At 47.3% G+C, this 18,524-nt stretch overlaps 1 protein-coding gene across 1 annotated transcript in view; it reads left to right on the forward strand.

Moving 5' to 3' along the window:
- Positions 1 to 18,524, forward strand: part of FAM83A (family with sequence similarity 83 member A) — a 34,458-nt gene that overhangs the window by 6,994 nt on the left and 8,940 nt on the right. Inside the window, exons 2-3 of the mRNA XM_049765751.1 lie at positions 7,384 to 7,551; positions 10,230 to 10,354. Of these exons, the coding sequence (XP_049621708.1) occupies positions 7,384 to 7,551; positions 10,230 to 10,354 (293 nt within the window). The remainder of the gene's footprint in view (positions 1 to 7,383; positions 7,552 to 10,229; positions 10,355 to 18,524) is intronic.

Raw genomic sequence — 18,524 nt, forward strand, 5'->3', positions numbered from 1 at the left:
CACAGCGGCGTTTGCCTTGCAAGCAGCTGATCCAGGACCAAAGGTGGTTGGTTCGAATCCCGGCATCCCATATGGTCCCCCGTGCCTGCCAGGAGCTATTTCTGAGCAGACAGCCAGGAGTAACCCCTGAGCACCGCCGGGTGTGGCCCAAAAAACAAAACAAAACAAACAAAAAAAAAGAGGACTTGTGTGTGTGCATGTCCATGCATTTCTGTGTTCATACACACACATGCATGTATGTACACTTTGGGGGCTGAACCTAGGGCCTTCTATTTACAAAGCATGTGCTCTATTATTCAATCACATCATGACCTTCTCATGGTCTTCTTGGGGGAGTTGTTTAAGGGACCACACTTAGCAGTGCTCAGGATTTACTTGTGGCTGGCTCTATTTATGGATCACTCCTGGTAGGGCTCAGGGGACCATGGATGGTGTTGGGGTCAGTCAGGTTGGCTGCATGCAAGGCAGGTTCTTTAATCCCTGTACCATCTCTCCTACCTCATTTAGGGTTTTGTCATTGTTTTTGGGTTTTGTGGGCCATACACAGTGGTGCTCGGGGCTTATTCCCTTATAATGAATCACAGATCACTTGTAGTGGTACTGGTTGGACTTTTTGGTGTGCCAAGGATCAAATTCAGGTCTGCTACCTGCAAGACATGCCCAGTTCACTATACTATCACTCTGGCACCACTCTGGCCCACGGTTGGAGGGGATATTTCGTTAGTTTGTTTGGGGGCTACACCCAACAATGAATGGACAAGGGTTACTCCTGGCTTTGCAATAAAGAACAACTCTTGAATCTTGGGTTGAAGTGGTTGCGCTAGAGGTAAGGTGTCTGCCTTGTTCCATTGTGGTTCCATCCCCCAGTGTCCCATATTGTTCCCCCAAGCCAGGAGCGATTTCTGAGCACATAGCCAAAGTAACCCCTGAGTGTCAATGGGTGTGCCCCCCCAAAAAAAAGAATCACTCCTGGTGGTATTAGGGTACCATTTGGGATGCCAAGGATCAAACCTGGTTTGGCTGCATACGAGGCAAATGCCCTCCCTGCTGTGTTATCACTCAGAGCCCAGTTGGAGATTTTTAAGGGGCGAAAGAAGGAAAAGTAACCATACAGAAGCTATTCTCCAAATAATTATGATTGATTATAGACAGGTGCTTAGAGTTCATTAGCTTGTAATCATGCAGGCCTCTATTATTGCAGAGAAGAAAAATAAAAGAGAATGATCTCTGCATAGTCCTCTAAAAAATGTCTTGTCTAGCTCGGAAAAATTCTTGCCCTTCAGTAAAATGCCATTTAAGTTAGAAGTTTAAGATGATGGGGACTAGAGAGATAGCACATCGTTAGGGCATTTGCTTTGCATGCAGCTGACCCAGGAGTGCAGAGCCAGGAGTAACCCCTGAGTGCTGCCAGGTATGACCCCCTCCCCCCAAAAAAAAGTTTAAGATAATACCTCCATCATGGCATTACCCCCAGCCACCAAAAGTACTACAAATCCATAACATCTCACTTGAGGGTCTTCATTCATCACAATTGTCAGGAGTTTTTACCAATTAAGTTCCCACCATGGGTTTTACAATGAACCCTGTAGACTTCAAGGAGGTCAGCCCACTATACCCTCAAAGGTAGTGCCCACAAAGTTCAGAAGAGCTGAGGTCCAGGCCTGTGAGTAGGAGAAAATCCCAATAGGTACCAAGCAAGATAAATTCATTTCCTAAGCTTTCTGTAATTCGGGCATGGTGGGGTCATTTCCAATCCTGCCCCATTCTACCCAGCAGCTGTATTCACCAGCCCTGAGTTGGATAGAGGCCTTGTGGAAAAGAACAGAGGGTTGATGGACCCCTGGGGACTTCCTGTGGAGGATGGAGCCTGCGTCACTCCCCTTGATAAGGGAACGCTTATCTTTGAGCAGACACAGCTCTCTGATGCCCTCTACACCCGTAGCTTAACTGTGTAGACACCTAATCTTGTGATAACAAGACCATGTGCCTTTCTTCTTCTTCTTCTTCTTCTTCTTCTTCTTCTTCTTCTTCTTCTTCTTCTTCTTCTTCTTCTTCTTCTTCTTCTTCTTCTTCTTCCTTCTTCTTCTTCTCCTTCTTCTTTTCCTTCTTCTTTTCCTTCTTCTTCTTCTTCTTCTTCTTCTTCTTCTTCTTCTTCTTCTTCTTCTTCTTCTCCTTCTTCTTCTTCTTCTTCTTCTTCTTCTTCTTCTCCTTCTTTTCCTTCTTCTTCTTCTTCTTCTTCTCCTTCTTCTTCTTCTTCTTCTTCTTCTTCTTCTTCTTCTTCTTCTTCTTCTTCTTCTTCTTCTTCTCCTTCTTCTTCTTCTTCTTCTTCTTCTTCTTCTTTTGTGGTGGCGCAATGGTAGGGCATTTGCCTTGCATGCAGCTGACTTAGGACAGACCTCGGTTCGATCCCCCGGCAATCCCAAGCCAGGGGCGACTTCTGAGTGCATATCCAGGAGTAACCCCTGAGTGTCACCCAGTGTGGCTGAAAAACAAACAAACAGAAATCTGTGTTTGTAGTTTGTATATTATGCTTTCAGCATTGTTGACTCTGTGGTTTGGATATACTGTCCCATTCATTTATATTACTGATGTACCTGAGGTCCCTTTCTACACCCCTTACATCAAACAGTTAATTAATGTAAAAAAATGTGTTTTGTTTGGTGGTTGGTTTTTTTTGGGGGGGTCACACCTGGCAGTGCTCAAGGATTACTCCTGGCTCTAAGCTCAGAAATCGCTCCTGGCAGGCTCAGGGGACCATATGGGATGCCGGGATTAGAACCACAGTCCTTCTGCATACAAGGCAAATGCCCTACCTTCATGGTATCTCTCCCTCCCCAATGTAATGTAACAATTATGTTTTGATACAAAGCAACTTCTCTGTTTCTCTCTCTGTTTTTCTCTCTGTCTCTCTCCGTCTCTCTGTCTCTGTCTCTGTCTCTCTCTGTCTCTCTGTCTCTGTCTCTGTCTCTCTCTCTCTCTCTCATATTTTGGTTTTAGGCTACACCTGGCAAAGCTCAAGGCTTACTCCTAGCTCTGCACTCAGGAATCACTCCTGGTGGTATTCGGGATGTCAGGGATCAAAACCTAGGTTGGCCACGTGCAAGGCCCTACTCTCTATACTATCTTACCGGCCCCTATTTTCATTTTATTAAAAAAATGTATTTCTTTATTTATTTTGGTTTTGGGACCACACTCAGCAGCGCTCAGGGATTACTCCTAGCTCTGTGCTCAGAAATCGCACCTGGCAGGCTCGGTAGGGACCATGTGGGATGCCAAGAATCAAACTCGGGTCTGTCCGGGGTCTGCCATGTGCAAGATAAATGCCCCACTGTCATGCTATTGCTCTGGCCCCTATTTCCATTTTCTGGTTTGTTTGTTTTTTGTGTGTGGGTTTGGTTTTTTTGGGTTTTTTTTGGGTTTTTTTTTTTTTTTTTGGTGTTTTTGGCAGTGCTCAGGAGCCACTCCTGGCTCTCAGAAATCGCTCCTGGCAGGCTTGGAAAACCATATAGGATGTCGGGATTTGAACCACTGTCCTTCTGCATGCAAGGCAAACTCCTTACCTCCATTCTATCTCTCCGGCCTCCCTATTTCCATTTTCTGTTAGAACAATTCTAGTGGGGCCCGGAGAGATAGCACAGCGGCGTTTGCCTTGCAAGCAGCCAATCCAGGACCAAAGGTGGTTGGTTCGAATCCCAGTGTCCCATATGGTCCCCCGTGCCTGCCAGGAGCTATTTCTGAGCAGACAGCCAGGAGTAGCCCCTGAGCAACGCCGGGTGTGGCCCAAAAAAACAAAAAACAAAACAAAACAAAAAAAGAACAATTCTAGTAGCCGAATCATGGTCTCAAGGCCAGTTAGCCTCTTTCTTCTCTTGTTGAAATTACACCAGTGAGCACAGAAAGAAACAAAAGCAAGGAAAGTCAGCATGTGCATCTCTCTTGCTGTGGCCTGAACACATCCTGCCTGTACATTACAAGGAGTCACTGTTTTCAAGCTTCCTTTAGACAAATAGCAATGATATACCCCATCTTACTTCCTGTTGGATGTGTGGATCTACTTCCTTCTTTTTTTTGGGGGGGGGGGGTCATATCCGGCAGTTCCCAGGGGTTTCTTCTGGATCTGGACTCAGAAATTGCTCCTGACAGGCTCAGGGACTATATGGGATGCCGGGATTCGAACCACCATCCTTCTGCATGCAAGCCAAACGCCCTACCTCTATGCTATTTCTCCAGCCCCTCCACTTCCTTCTTGAGAAAGAGGGGACAGTGCTGAGACAGCAGCTAAGAGCAAAGGGGATGATTGATTTTCTGAGTCAACCCATGTAGCTTCCCTGGGCCCTTTGAGCAAATAGCCCTTTGGGGATTTGACTTTCACAGCCAGGAATTTCACACAGTGATCAAGTCTCAGCACTGTACCCTGATATCATTGAGAAAAATCAAGGAAAATGGACAGAAAGATAGGACAGTGGTTAAGACACAAACCTCTCATGTGCCCAAATCATGTTCTATTCTCAGCACCATGGTTCCCCCCCCGTCCCAGAACCTCTGGCCCCGGGAACATTCCCAGCATAACTGCAGTGGCCTGTGCATCCTCAATAGTGCAGAGATGAGATAGAACCACATTGCCCCAAACATGGCATAGAAGACCCTCAAAAATAATCGCACACATATCTAGAAATTATTAGGAAAGTAGCAAGGGACAAATACAGATAGTAAGGGATAAAAATCACTGTTCTCGTCCTTCCTCCTTCCTCTCTCCTTTCCCTCTCTTCCTCTCCCTCTTTCTCTCCCTCTCTCCCCCTCCCTATCCTTCTCTTCCTCTCTCTCTCCCCTTCCGTCCCTCTCTCTCCCCTTCTCCCTCTCTTCCTCTCCCTGTCATTCCTTTCTCTCTCTCCCTCTTTCTACCTCCCTCTCCCTCTCCTCCTCCTCTCTCTCCTTCCCTCTCTTTCCTCCCTCTCTCTCCCTCTCCCTGTCACTCTTTTCTCTCTCTTCCTCTCCCTACCTCTCCTTCCTCCTCTCTCTCTTCTTTCCTCTTTCTCCTCCCTCTTCCTCCCTCTCTCTCTCCCTCTTACTCCTTTCTTCTTCCCCTTCTCCCTCTCCCCCTCCCTCTCACTCCCTCTGTCTCTTTGTCTCTCTGTCTCTCTCTCTTTCTCTCTCTCCACTCTCTCCCTCTCCTTCACTATCTCTTTCTCAAAAGAAAGAAGAAAAGAAAAAAGAAAAAAAAATCACTGTTCTCGGGGCCAGAGTGATGGCACTAGAGGTAAGGCATCTGCCTTGCAAGCACTGGCCTAGGATGGACCGCAGTGTCCCATATGGTCTCCCCAAGCCAGGGTCGATTTCTGAGCTCATTGCTAGGAGTAACCCCTGAGCATCAAACAGGTGTGACCAAAAAAAAAATCACTGTTCTCCATCCACATAATTTAGTATCTTGTCTTGTTCTCCATCCACATAATTTAGTATCTTGTCTTGTTTTGTGGTCACACCAGCCAGTGTTCAGGGATTACTCCTGGCTCTGCACTAAGGAATTACTCCTGGTGGTACTTGGGGACCATCTGGGATGCTGGGGATCAAGCATAGGTCAACCGCGTGCAAAGCAAGCACCTACCTGCTGTACTATCTCTCCTGCTCCTCCCCAACAGATTTTTATATTTCTCTCCCATCTTATCTAATTCCTCTAACCATTCTAATCATCCACTGAATGGCTGCCAAATGACGCACATGGGAGCCAATGAGCTACAGTTTATTATTGACTAGGTGGCCAAAGAAAGGCAGATATGGAGTGATAACTCAGCAGGTAGGGCATTTGCCTAGCACAAGGCCAATCCAGGTTCAATCCTCAGCATCACATATGGTCTCCTGAGCCTGCCAAGAGTGATTTCTGAATGCAGAGTCAGGAGTAATCCCTAAATACCACCTGGTGTGGCAAAAAAAAAAAAAAATATATATATATATATATATATATATATATAAACCAAAAATAAAAGAATAAGAAAGGCAGACATAGCAAAGATGAGGGGCTTGCACCAACATCTGCTTTAGACAAGTTCCAGAGTGGTTTCAGGGATGACCAAAACCAGCTGTTCAAAAAAAACCAGCTGCTGGCCGTCCACCTCCATACCAGGCCCTGCTGTCTGCAGGCTTCATGATCCACATAGGGTGGCCCCAGCCAGCAAGCAGGCAGCCAGTAACTGGAGCTCAACATGGTGCAGCCAGGAACCACTAGAGCAGTCCCACAAATTTCAGCCATGTGCCTGGACTCACTTAGCTCATGTGATTGTTCTTCTGCCAATCTCTGGGGCCCCTGCCCAGTCAGGGCCATCAGAAGTCCGTGCTCTAGGGCAATTCCTTCTAGTGAGGCTGGGAGCCTAACAGAAAGAAAGGGGGAGACACTTGGCAGGCAAGGACACTCTAGCATATCCAGGGTGGCCCTGTCCTCTGGTTCCTGGTAGGAAGTGGGGTTAGTGCAGGCTGGAGGAGCAGGACCCCCTTTTATCAATTTCCTCAGACCTGCTCTTTCTGCTCTAGTCCCAACATGGCGTCTTCTCATTGAAGTCATTTCTCTCACCCCACTTCTGTTCTTAAAGTCATTTGAAAACCAGGGGTCATAGCTATAGCATAGCAGGTAGGGAGTTTGACTTGCATGTGGCCAACCTGGTTTTTGGTGTTTTTTTTTTTTTTTTTAGGGGAGTCACATCTGGCAGCACTCAGGGGTTACTCCTGGCTCTATGCTCAGAAATCGCTCCTGCAGGCTCGGGGGAACATATGGGATGCTGGGATTCGAACCATCATCCTTCTCATTGCAAGGCAAACGCCCTACCTCCATGCTGTCTCTCCAACCCCTAATCTGGTTTTGATCTCCAGCATCCAGTATGGTTTCCCAAGCACTGCCAAAAGTAATTTCTTTTGTTTGTTTGTTTGTTTGTTTGTTTTTGTTTTTGTTTTGGGGACATACAGGTGAGTCACGCTCAGGGATTACTCCTGGCTATGTGCTCAGAAATCTTTCCTGGCTTGGGGGACCATATGGGATGCTGGGATCAAACCTAGGTCTGTACTGGGTCAGCTGCGTGCAAAGCAAACTCCCTACAGCTGCACTATCATTCCAGCTGGGGGAGTAAGTGGGAGGTCAGTGAAAGTTTAAGTGCAGAGCCAGGAGTAGGACTTGGGCATCACTAGGTGTGGTTTCCCCCAAACAAACAAATTGAAAAATCACCTGAAAACCACACACACACACACACACACACACACACACACACACACACACACACACACACACACACACACACACCCCAGACTTCTCTCCCCACTACCCAGGATCCTGGAAGTCTGCTGGGAGTCAGGACACCCTTGAACCTGATTCCTCTGGTCTTGATCTCTACCCCTGCCCAGGTCCTGGCCATCCTCATGGACGAGTTCACAGATGTGGAGATCTTCTGTGACATTCTAGAGGCAGCCAACAAGCGCGAGGTGTTTGTCTGCATCCTCCTGGACAAGGGAGGCGTGACGCTCTTCCAGGAAATGTGTGACAAAATCCAGCTCTCTGACAGTCACTTCAAGGTAGGTGTCCCGGGAGAGTTGGGATGGGGCTTCTTGCTTGTCTGGAGACTCCTTGCTGTGGCCTCTGGATCCCAATGGCACCCTCCACAGCCCATCTCCATGGTGACAGGTTAACTTCCCATTCTCACAGCCCTCCCTGTCTTGTAGTTCCACCACAGCAACCAGGTGGCCTTCTGGGGAGAAGTGACAGAGGAAGACACAGGGCTAGAGGATGCCGCAAGAGCTGAGATGGAAGTGACTGCCTCATGTCTACTCACCTGGGTTGGGAAACTGAATAATCTTAGGCCCTCGGTTCTCAACTGAATCCCCAGAGGACAGGCAGCCTCCAGAGCCCATTGGATACAAGACTTAGAAGCCCACTATCCCAATAGGAAGCTAATCCTCTTGAACTGGGGCATGTGAGGTGGCGCTAGAGGCAAGGTGTCTGCCTTGCAAGCGCTAGCCAAGGAAGGACCACGGTTTGATCCCCCGGCATCCAATATGGTCCCCCGAAGCCAGGGGCAATTTCTGAGCACTTAGCCAGGAGTAACCCCTGAGCATCAAACAGGAGTAACCCCTGAGCATCAAACGGGTGTGGCCCCCCCAAAAAATCTCTTGAACTTTCTTTTTAATTTTATTAATTGATTGATTGGTTTTTGGGCCACACCCAGCTGAGCTCAGGGGCATACTGGGGGACCATATGGGATGCCAGGAATCGAACTGGGTCCCTCCCAGGTTGGCTGCATGCAAGGCAAATGCCCTACCACTGTGCTAAGTCTCTGGCTCCTAATCCTCTTTAACTTAGCCAAATGCCCCCACTTCCTTCTCCTGTCAGGGAGAAAAGACCCACAGGGATGAGTTAGGTCCAATGTTGAAAGGGTCACAGCTTTCATGGGCAGGCCAGTGGTGACTTGATGACTCCCCTCCAGTGCAAACATGTCAGCCTCCAGGGGAACCCCTATACCTTCCTCCATTCCTGCTCCTCCATACCACCCGAAAGCAGCTGAGTGCAGACACCTCTGGATGCCACAGACACAAGGCCCTGTGATTACTGGGTTTCTCATCCTCAACAGAGGCCCTCATGACAGGACATATGCCTGGCAGAGGCGAGGCCCTGAGTCCCCGTCCCAGCACCCTCAAACCCACTGGGTGCAGTCCTGCCACTACCACAATAGCAAAGACAACAGACAGGTTCAGAGTCAGCATGGGTCTGTCTCCATGGCTGTGGCAGCCACACCCGAGTTTTCTGCCCGTTGGGGCGGATCATGTCTCCTCCTGTCACCTCAGAGCATTCTCCGGGAGGTTGCAAGGGGTACCCCTTTCCCAGAGCTTCCCAACTGGGATGGTGGGGGCCTGCTTCTTAGGACCCCAGCAGCACCTCACCTCCCTCCAGGGCCTCAGGAGTTAGCTGCCCTTTGGTTTCTCCAGCTTCCAGGGCACTTACACAGCGGGGACAGCTGAGGAGGAGAGAGAGGAGGAAGACCATGGTAGGGTTGGGGATCTCCTCTGAGACAGAAAGGTCTAGGGCTCAGGGAGGGCTCCATAAAGTCACCCTTCCAACCATTCTGACGTCTGAACTCTGACCTGGGCAAGCCGTTTACCAGATGTCAGAGGTCAGTGGGAATCTAGACCAAGGGGCCTGCTTCCTTTTGTGCTTCGTCTGAATTCTCCCCTAACTCCATTCCCCCGAAAATGATAACTCCATTACTTTAAATGACAAATAATAAGTTAAAGCTATTTTAAAAAGTCAGCGGTGGGGGCCAGAGTGATATTCCAGTGGGTAGGAACTTTTGCCTTGAATGCAGTCAATCTGGGTTTGATCCCCAGCACCCAATGTGGCCTTTTTTTTTTTTGTTTTTTTTTTTTTTTTGGGCCACACCCGGTAACGCTCAGGGGTTACTCCTGGCTATGCACTCAGAAGTTGCTCCTGGCTTGGGGGACCATATGGGACACTGGGGGATCGAACCGCGGTCCGTCCAAGGCTAGCGCAGGCAAGGCAGGCACCTTACCTATAGCGCCACCGCCCGGCCCCTCCAATGTGGCCTTTATGAATACCACCAGGCCTAAATCCTGAGTGCAGAGCTAGGAGTAATCTCTGAACACCATCAGGTGTGTCTCTAATATGAAATTAAATATATATAAATAAATAAAAATGTTTAAATAATTTCATGTAGAGGGGCCGAAGCTATAGCACAGCGGTAGGGTATTTGCTTTGTATGTGGCTGACCTGGGACAGACCTGGGTTCGATTCCTGGCATCCCGCATAGTCCCCAGAGCCTGCCAGGAGTGATTTCTGAGAGCAGAGCCAGGAGTATCTCTGAGCACCACTGAGTGTGACCCCAAAACAAATAAATAAATAAATAAATGTTTATTTAAAATGAATAAATAATTTAATGGAGAATGGGAGCAGGTAAGTCATTTGCCTTATACACAATCAACCTGGGTTTGATCCTTGGTACCCCGTATGATCCCCTGAGTCCACCAGTAGTAATTCTCAAACAGTCAGGAGTAATCCCAGATAAGTTTTGAATGTGGACCCTCAAAATTTTTAGTTAAGAAAAGAGTGTAAGTGACCTGTAATTCCACCCTCCAGAGGTGACCCCTTGCCATCTTGCTGGGTATCTTCCTTCCAGACATTTCCCTAGGTGAGGTAAATCTGCAGTGCCTGCTGAGCCAAGCCTTTTTCTTCCTCCCCACAGAACATTTCCATCCGGACTGTGGAAGGAGAAGTTTATTGTGCCAAGTCAGGCCGGAAGTTTGCTGGCCAAATCCAGGAAAAGTTCATCATCTCTGACTGGAGATACGTCCTGTCGGGGTCCTACAGGTGAGCTCTGGTTTCTACCAGCACCTCAATTTCTCTTTGCGGAGCGCTCCCAGAGCCCTGGGTTGCCCCCTCCACCTACCCCATGCTAGAACTACAGCACAGAAGTAAGCACGGAGGCTGGTCCTCCTCCAGCAGGGAAATATGGGCTTGTAAAATCAAAATATAAATAATCCATGGGTATTGGGTCGGAGAGATAGCATGGAGGTAGGGCATTTGCCTTACATGCAGAAAGATGGTGGTTTGAATCCCGGCATCCCATATGGTCCCCCAAGCCTGCCAGGAGCGATTTCTGAGCGCAGAGCCAGGAGAAACCCCTGAGTGCTGCTGGTTGTGAACCCAAAATCCAAAAAGTGAAAAGAAAAAAATCCACAAGTAGGGTAAGACCACCCCAGGGACCGTGTTTCTAGCCCCTTAAGTGGAGGAGTCTGATGAAACTGGTAGCAGCAGAGAAATAATTCCCAACAGTCAGAAAAGATGTTCAGTGGAGTCAGTTCTCTCTGCCATGTGCTTATTCTGCTGAGCCAAAAGCCAGGACTCCTTTCTTTATTCCCCAAAATCCCATCCAGCAGACTGGGGGAAGGTCCTATAATCCAGGTGGGCTTTTACATACTGAGATATGAGGTTAGGGGAAAAAGAAGTTGGGGGAATTGTTTATCTACATGGGTCCTTCTGGGAGAGCATGAAGCTAGAAAAACACTTTCAATTGCTCTCTCAAACATGGATATAAAATCATGCAATTTTTGGATTTTGATTGTTGTTGCTTGGTATGTACAATTCACTTCATTTTTATTTATTTTATTTTGGTTTGGGACCACACCTGGTGATGCTCAGGGATTCCTCCTGTATCTGCAATTCTGAAATTAGACTTAGCGGTGCATAGGAAACCTATGGGATGCCAGAGATCGAATTTAGGTCAGTTAGGCAAGAGCCTAACCTGCTGTGCTATCTCTCCAGCTACCCCCACTTTATTTTCGACAAGGTATACTATTTCAGTATAACAAAGTTATTAAGCTACAGTCAACATACCAGGTAATTCAGCTGTTTAATGTATGTCATTCAGGAGTCAGAGAAATAAGACAGGGCTTAAAATTCCCTATATAGAAGGTCAGAGTGAAAGCACAGCAGATAAAGCATTTACCTTGCACATGACAGATCCAGGTTCAGTCCCTGGCATCCCATATGGACACCAGATGACCACCTCAAGGAGTGATCTTGAGTAAGAGTCAGGAATAAGCCTTGAGCTCTGCAGGGTGTGGCCCCAAAATAAAACAAAACAAAACAGAAAAAAAAATACTGCCCAGAGCAAGAGTGAAGAAACTCTAATGAAAAAAAAAAATCAGGTCCAGAGCGATAGCACAGCAGTAGCATCTTTGCCTTGCATGCAGCTGACCCAGGATATACTTGGGTTTGATTCCTGCATCCTATATGGTCCTCCGAGCTTGCCAGGGGCAATTTCTGAGTTTAGAGCCAGGAGCAATCTCTGAGTGCCACTTCTTCTGCTGCTGAGTATGCCTCCCACCAAAAAAAAAAAAAATAAATAAACAATGGAAAAAAAAAAGAAATAAAAACAAACTCATGGGCCGGAGTGGTGACACAGGCAGTAGGGTGTTTGCCTTGCATGCACTAACTTAGGACAGACAACAGTTGGATCCCCCCCCCCCCCCCGGCATCCTATATTGGTCCCCCAAACCAGGAGAAATTTCTGAGCTCATAGCCAGGAGTAACCCCTGACCATCACTGGGTGTGGCCCAGAGACCAAACAACAACAACAACAACAACAACAACAACAACAAAAACTCAAGGAGGAAAAAGACTGTAAGGGGTCTATGGATTCACAATTCCCTCAGCCTCTCTCTGGGCCTATTTTTCCTTTTGTTTCATTGTTGTTGCTGCTGTTGTTGCTGTTGTTGTCGTTGTTGGGTGGGGAACATCTAGTGCATCTGAGAGCCCACTCCCGACTCAATGCTCAGGGTCACTCCTGGGTGGTTCTCAGAAGGCCATGAGGTTCAAAGGATAGACCTCTCTACAGCTACAGCTCTGTCCTTTTCTTTATGTGTCACCTGGGGAAACTGAGCCACCACCTGAGAGTGGAGCCTGTGCTCAGCCTCAGCGTCTTGTAAAAGATGGGCAGGAGCAGTGACGCAAGCTGTAGGGTGTTTGCAATGCACGCGCTAACCTAGAATAAACCGCGGTTTGATCCTCTGGCATCCCATATGGACCCCCAAGCCAGGAGTGATTTCTGAGCGCATAGCCAGGAGGAACCCGAGGATCACTGGGTGTGGCCCAAAAAAAAAAAAAAAGATGGGACCCAGCTCTCCTATCCAAGTGGCCAAAGTCATCCTGGAGAGATACTAGACCAATCAATAAATATTGGGGACAGAGGTCACCCTAACTTCTCTTCTCCACCTCTCTGACCTTGACATCTGACCCTTTTTAGATGGATCCAGGGAAAGATATTGTTTTAGTTACACCAGTTCGGAGTTTGACTCCCAAAGGAAATGTTTGCTGCTACAGGGGACAGGACAGGGGAATCAGGGGACAGGATAGCACATAATACTCTTGGGAGCCTGGCCCTGCACAGGCACCAAGCCAGCTACCAAAGACATGAAATTTCTCTTCCAATTAGAACATACAGCAAGGGGCCAGAGAGATAGTCTAGTAGTTAGTGCACGTGGCTGACCAAATTCAAGTCCCAGCATCTGATATGATCCCCTGAACACTGCCAGGAGAGATTCCTGCATGTAGAGCCACGAGTAATCCCAGAGTATCACTGGGTGTGGCCTAAAAATAAAAACAAAAAAAGACACACAGACCACATAGAAAGGGGTTGGAGAGACAGTGCAGTGGGTAAGGCACTTGAACTGGGACGACAAATGGCTCCCCAAGCCCTGGCAGTAATGATCTAGGAGCACAGAGTCAGGAGTATCCCTTGAGCATCCCTGATTTGGTTTGAAAACCACACACTAGGAGGAGACCCCAGAGAAGAGAAGTGGATTCTGTAAGATCAGCAAGAGCTAAGTACAGACTCTGTGCCAGTCAGGAAAGAGTTCCAATTCACTGGGTCCTTTGGAGCTTGAGCCTGGAGAATAGAAGGAGTGCGGAGGGGAGTGGAGGTACTGGTGATAAAATACTGGAGGGGAGCAGTTGGGTATCAGCATGGCCTTCTCACCTGACTTCACCCCTGCCTTGGCCTTCTGCCAGGAACAGAAAGGGCTTTGAATACCAACTGGATCGAATCACTTCCCTCCTGTAAATCCTTCTCTGCTTGTCATCACTCCTTAGGAAAAACAACCTACCAGGCATCTGCCTCAGCAGGATTCTCCCTCCCACTTACTCTGGGCTAGGGCCAGACCAGTGAAACTTTTCATGGTCCTTTAGGCTCATCATGCCCCTGGGCCTTTGCTCTTGGAGATTTTTATTTGCTGGGGAAGGAGTGACTTTTTGTTCTCTTGACTTTTCTAACTCCTTGTCCTACAGCACACGGATTATTTCTTAGAGGCTTTCTCTATGGTCCATTTTATTTATTTACTTATTTATTTATCATTTAGTGTTTGGGGGCCAAACCTGGCAGTGCTCAGGGCTTACTTCTGGCTCAGGAATTACTCTTTTTGTGTGTGTGGTTTTTGGGTCACACCCGGCGGCTGTACTCGGGGGTTACTCCTGACTCTGTGCTCAAAAATCACCCCAGTAGGCACAGGGGACCATATGGGATGCCGGGTTTTGAACCATTGTCTGTCCTGAATTGGTTGAATGCAAGGCAAACATCCTACTGCTGTGCTATCTCTCTGGCCTTCAGGAATTACTCTTTTTTTTTTTTTTTTTTTTTAGTTTTTGGTTTTTGGGTCACACCCGGTAGCACTCAGGGGCTCCTCCTGGCTCTACGCTCAGAAATCGCCCCTGGCAGGCACAGGGGACCATATGGGATTCCAGGATTCGAACCACCATCCTTCAGCATGAAAGGCAAATGCCTTACCTCCATGCTCTCTCTCCAGCCCCAAGAATTACTCTTAATAGGAGTATATGAGGGGACTTGGGGGTTCGTATGGAGTTCTGGGGACTGAACCTGCAGTTGCTGCATGTAAGGCACGAGCCATATATCCTGTACTAGTTCTCCTGCCTTCTGTGGCTTTTTTAGTCAATAATATAAACTTGACTTTTTTTTTAGCAACATGATAAACCTGAGCCTGAACTTGGTTTGTTTTCTTCATATATATATATATATTAGTTTTGGGGTCACTCCTGGCTCTGCACTCAGAAGTCACTCCTGGCAGGCTTGGGGGACCACATGGGATTTGAACCATGGTCCCTCCTGTGTTGGCCGCATGCAAGGCAAATGCCTTACCGCTGTGCTATTGCTCTGGCCTCCTCTCTTATAATATTATCATGAAGTATAATTAGTACAGTTCCTACACATTATATGTATCCATAAATCCACAAATAAGGATGAATAAATAAAAGAAGAATGAAAGTTCATGTTAGGCCTTGCCATAAAAAAAAAAGGGTGGAAAGGGTTAAAAAAAAAAAAAGAATCCTGTTTCGAAGACTTTTGGAAGTTGGGGGGAGACAACACCCAGTGGTATTCAAGGAGTACTCCTGGTTTTGTGCTCAGAAGTGACAACTGATGATTGTCAGGGGACAATGTGCAGGGCTGGATATACAACCACAGAAGCATGGGACGCTTAACTCCTGCACTATTTCTCAGGCCTGAAAGATTTCCTAAAGAAAGTAAAAATTCAGGGGCTGGAGCGGTAAGGCGTTTGCCTTGCACGCGCTAACTTAGGATGGACCACGGTTTGACCCCCAAGTGTCCCAAGTGGTCCCCCAAGCCAGGAGTGATTTCTGAGTACATAGCCAGGAGTATCCCCTGAGCAACACAGGGTGTGACCCAAAAATAAAAAAATAAAAATAAATAAAGTAATAATTCAAATTACTAACTAGGAGCAGGTGTCTGTGACATCCTGCCAAGATAGCTGTGAAGAACTCACACAGAACTAAAGAACTAGGAATTACAAAGCAGACCAGAACAACAAAAGTTTGGGTGAGAGACAGAAGCAGGCATTTTATTCAAGAGGAAGGGCGTGAAAACACAGGAGGGAATGTGAAATGTAAAATGTGAAATCTCCTTCTCATTATAAGAGGTCAATCCAGGGCACAAAGATCCATCACATCTTTCAACCAGCAAAATAAATCAGCAGGTAAACAGTCTGGCAATTGTCAATGAAGGGGTTTATAGAGTCTTTCCCACACTGCTTTTTGTTTTCTGGTCACACCCAGCAGGTTCGGGGCTTATCCTGACTTGAGCTCATGAAAAACTCTAGAATGGAATTCATGGAACCATCAGTAGTGCTGGGTGATGCAAGGCAGGAGCCTTAATCCCTGTTCTTTCTCTCAGCCCCCTGAATATTATTGATAAGAGACTTTGAAAGTAGTTTGGCATTTCCTCCCAAAGCTGAATACCTACCTACCTTGCAACTAGTCATTCCACTGTGGTGTGTTTGCCAGAGAAATTGCCCATAATGTGTCCTGGTATAGATCCCCTCTGTGTTTGTGGACCCCTGAAGGACAAATGCTGATGCTCGCAAGCCCATCAACCATCAGGGCTGAGGCTCCAGGCCTCTGTGCAAAGCCCAGTGGAAGATAAATTTAAGAACAATCATGACAGGAGTTGAAGGGCTCTTGCCTTACAAACAGCTACGCCAGTGGTCCCTTGAACCTGCTAGGAATGATTCCTGAGTGCAGAGCCAGAACAAAGCCCTGAATACCACTGGCCCCCACATTTAGGAAAAAAAAATGGGCCTGAAGAGATAGCACAGTGGCGTTTGCCTTGCAAGCAGCCGATCCAGGACCAAAGCTGGTTGGTTCGAATCCCGGTGTTCCATATGGTCCCCTGTGCCTGCCAGGAGCTATTTCTGAGCAGACAGCCAGGAGTAACCCCTGAGCACCGTTGGGTATGACCCAAAAACCAAAAATAAAAAAAAATTTTTTTGGTTTTTGGGCCATATCTGGCGCTCAGGGATTGCTCCTGGTTCTGCACTCAGAAATGACTCCTGGCAGGCATAAAGACCATATGAGATGCCAGGCATCAAACCCGGGTCATCCATGCGCAAGGAAAATAAATACCCTACCTGCTGTGATATTGCTCCAGCCTCTTAGAAAAAAAATCAATATGTTATTTTATTTTTTTAATCATTTCCTTATTTAAGCACCATGGTTACCATCATGTTTGTAGTTGGGATTCAATCATAAAATGTCACCCCCTTCACCAGTGCAACTTTCTGTTAGAAAAAATTTTAAATGAACAATGATGGGCCCGGAGAGATAGCACAGTGGCGTTTGCCTTGCAAGCAGCCGATCCAGGACCAAAGGTGGTTGGTTCAAATCCCGGCATCCCATATGGTCCCCCGTGCCTGCCAGGAACTATTTCTGAGCAGACAGCCAGGAGTAACCCCTGAACACCGCTGGGTGTGACCCAAAAACCAAAAAAAAAAAGAACAATGACAGGGCCAGAGTGATAATAATACAGCAGGTAGGGCATTTGCCTTGCAGGCATTTGCCTTGTCCAGAATCCCATAGGATCCCCTGAGCCTGCCAGAGTAATTTCCAAATACAGAGTCAGAAGTCACCTCTGTGTACCTCAGGGTGTGGCCCCCAAACAAAACAAAGAAAAACAATGACAGCAGCATTGCTTCTCTCAGAAACACCCTGGAAACAACCCTGTACCTTCTCTGGGAGGGACCCAAGAACAGCAATGAGAAATCCTATAGATTAATCTAAGCAAGATAATATTAAGTGACAGGAGGAGGAGTCCCCAAAGATGATATATCTATTAAAAATGTAGAAATTTGGGCCCGGAGAGATAGCACAGTGGCGTTTGCCTTGCAAGCAGCTGATCCAGGACCAAAGGTGGTTGGTTCGAATCCCGGTGTCCCATATGGTCCCCTGTGCCTGCCAGGAGCTATTTCTGAGCAGACAGCCAGGAGTAACCTCTGAGCATCGCCGGGTGTGGCCCAAAAAACAAAAACCGAAAGTATGAGTATGAAATCCAGAATTCAGGGTTTTAAGACTTCCTCCAGGTTCATGCACGCTTTGTATGCAAGATCGGGGTTCTATCTAGGGCACTTCTTGTTCCTCAAAGCATGCTGGGATTTCACACACACACACACACACACATACACACACACACACACACACACACACACACACACATGCACTCGCACACCCCAGCATTCCTGGCATACAGAGGTCCCTGAACTGGTTCCTTGATCATCTCCAGGGAGCCCTGCTAGGTATGAGTAGCACAGAGCCAAGAACTACCAGAAGTTCTCTGACACTGCTTGGGAGATCTACCCCTATCCTCAGTCCACTAAAAAAAACAAACAAGCAAACAAACAAACAAATAAAAAGAAAACCCTAATGGTTTTCTCCAGCCCTCCAGCTCAGGAGGGGCAGCGTGGTGAGGAACCATGGGTGGCAGTTATTGCCAGGTATTGGCTTTGCTTTGAGGTGGAGGGAGCATATTTTTTATTTGCCAGTTTGTTGTATTTAAAATAATTAACAGGGCCCGAGTGATAGCGCAGTGATAGGATGTTTGCCTTGCATGTGGCTGATCCAGGACGAACCTTGGTTCAATATATGGTCCCCCAGCCAGGAGTGATTTCTGAGTGCAGTCAGGAGTAACCCCTGAGCATCACCGGGTGTGGCCCCCAAACCAAAATTAATTAATTAATAAATAATTAACAGGGCTCGGAGAGATAGCACAGCAGCATTTGCCTTGCAAGCAGCCGATCCAGGACCAAAGCTGGTTGGTTCGAATCCCGGTGTCCCATATGGTCCCCCGTGCCTGCCAGGAGCTATTTCTGAGCAGACAGCCAGGTGTGGCCCAAAAACCAAAAATAAATAAATAAATAAATAAATAACAAATTGGGGCCGGAGAGATAGCATGGAGGTAGAGTGTTTGCCTTGCATGCAGGAGAGTGGTTCGAATCCCAGCATCCCATATGGTCCCTCGGGCCTGCCAGGAGTGATTTCTGAGCGTAGAGCCAGGAGTAAACCCTGAGCGCTGCCGGGTGACCCAAAAACAAAAAAAATAAAATAAAAATAAAAGTAATTAACAAATTATATACCACTGACCACAAATAGATCAAAGATGAGAGAGGATCTTGGGCTAAAG

Source organism: Suncus etruscus, chromosome 19, assembly GCF_024139225.1.
Source record: "Suncus etruscus isolate mSunEtr1 chromosome 19, mSunEtr1.pri.cur, whole genome shotgun sequence".
Taxonomy (NCBI): Eukaryota; Metazoa; Chordata; class Mammalia; order Eulipotyphla; family Soricidae; genus Suncus; species Suncus etruscus.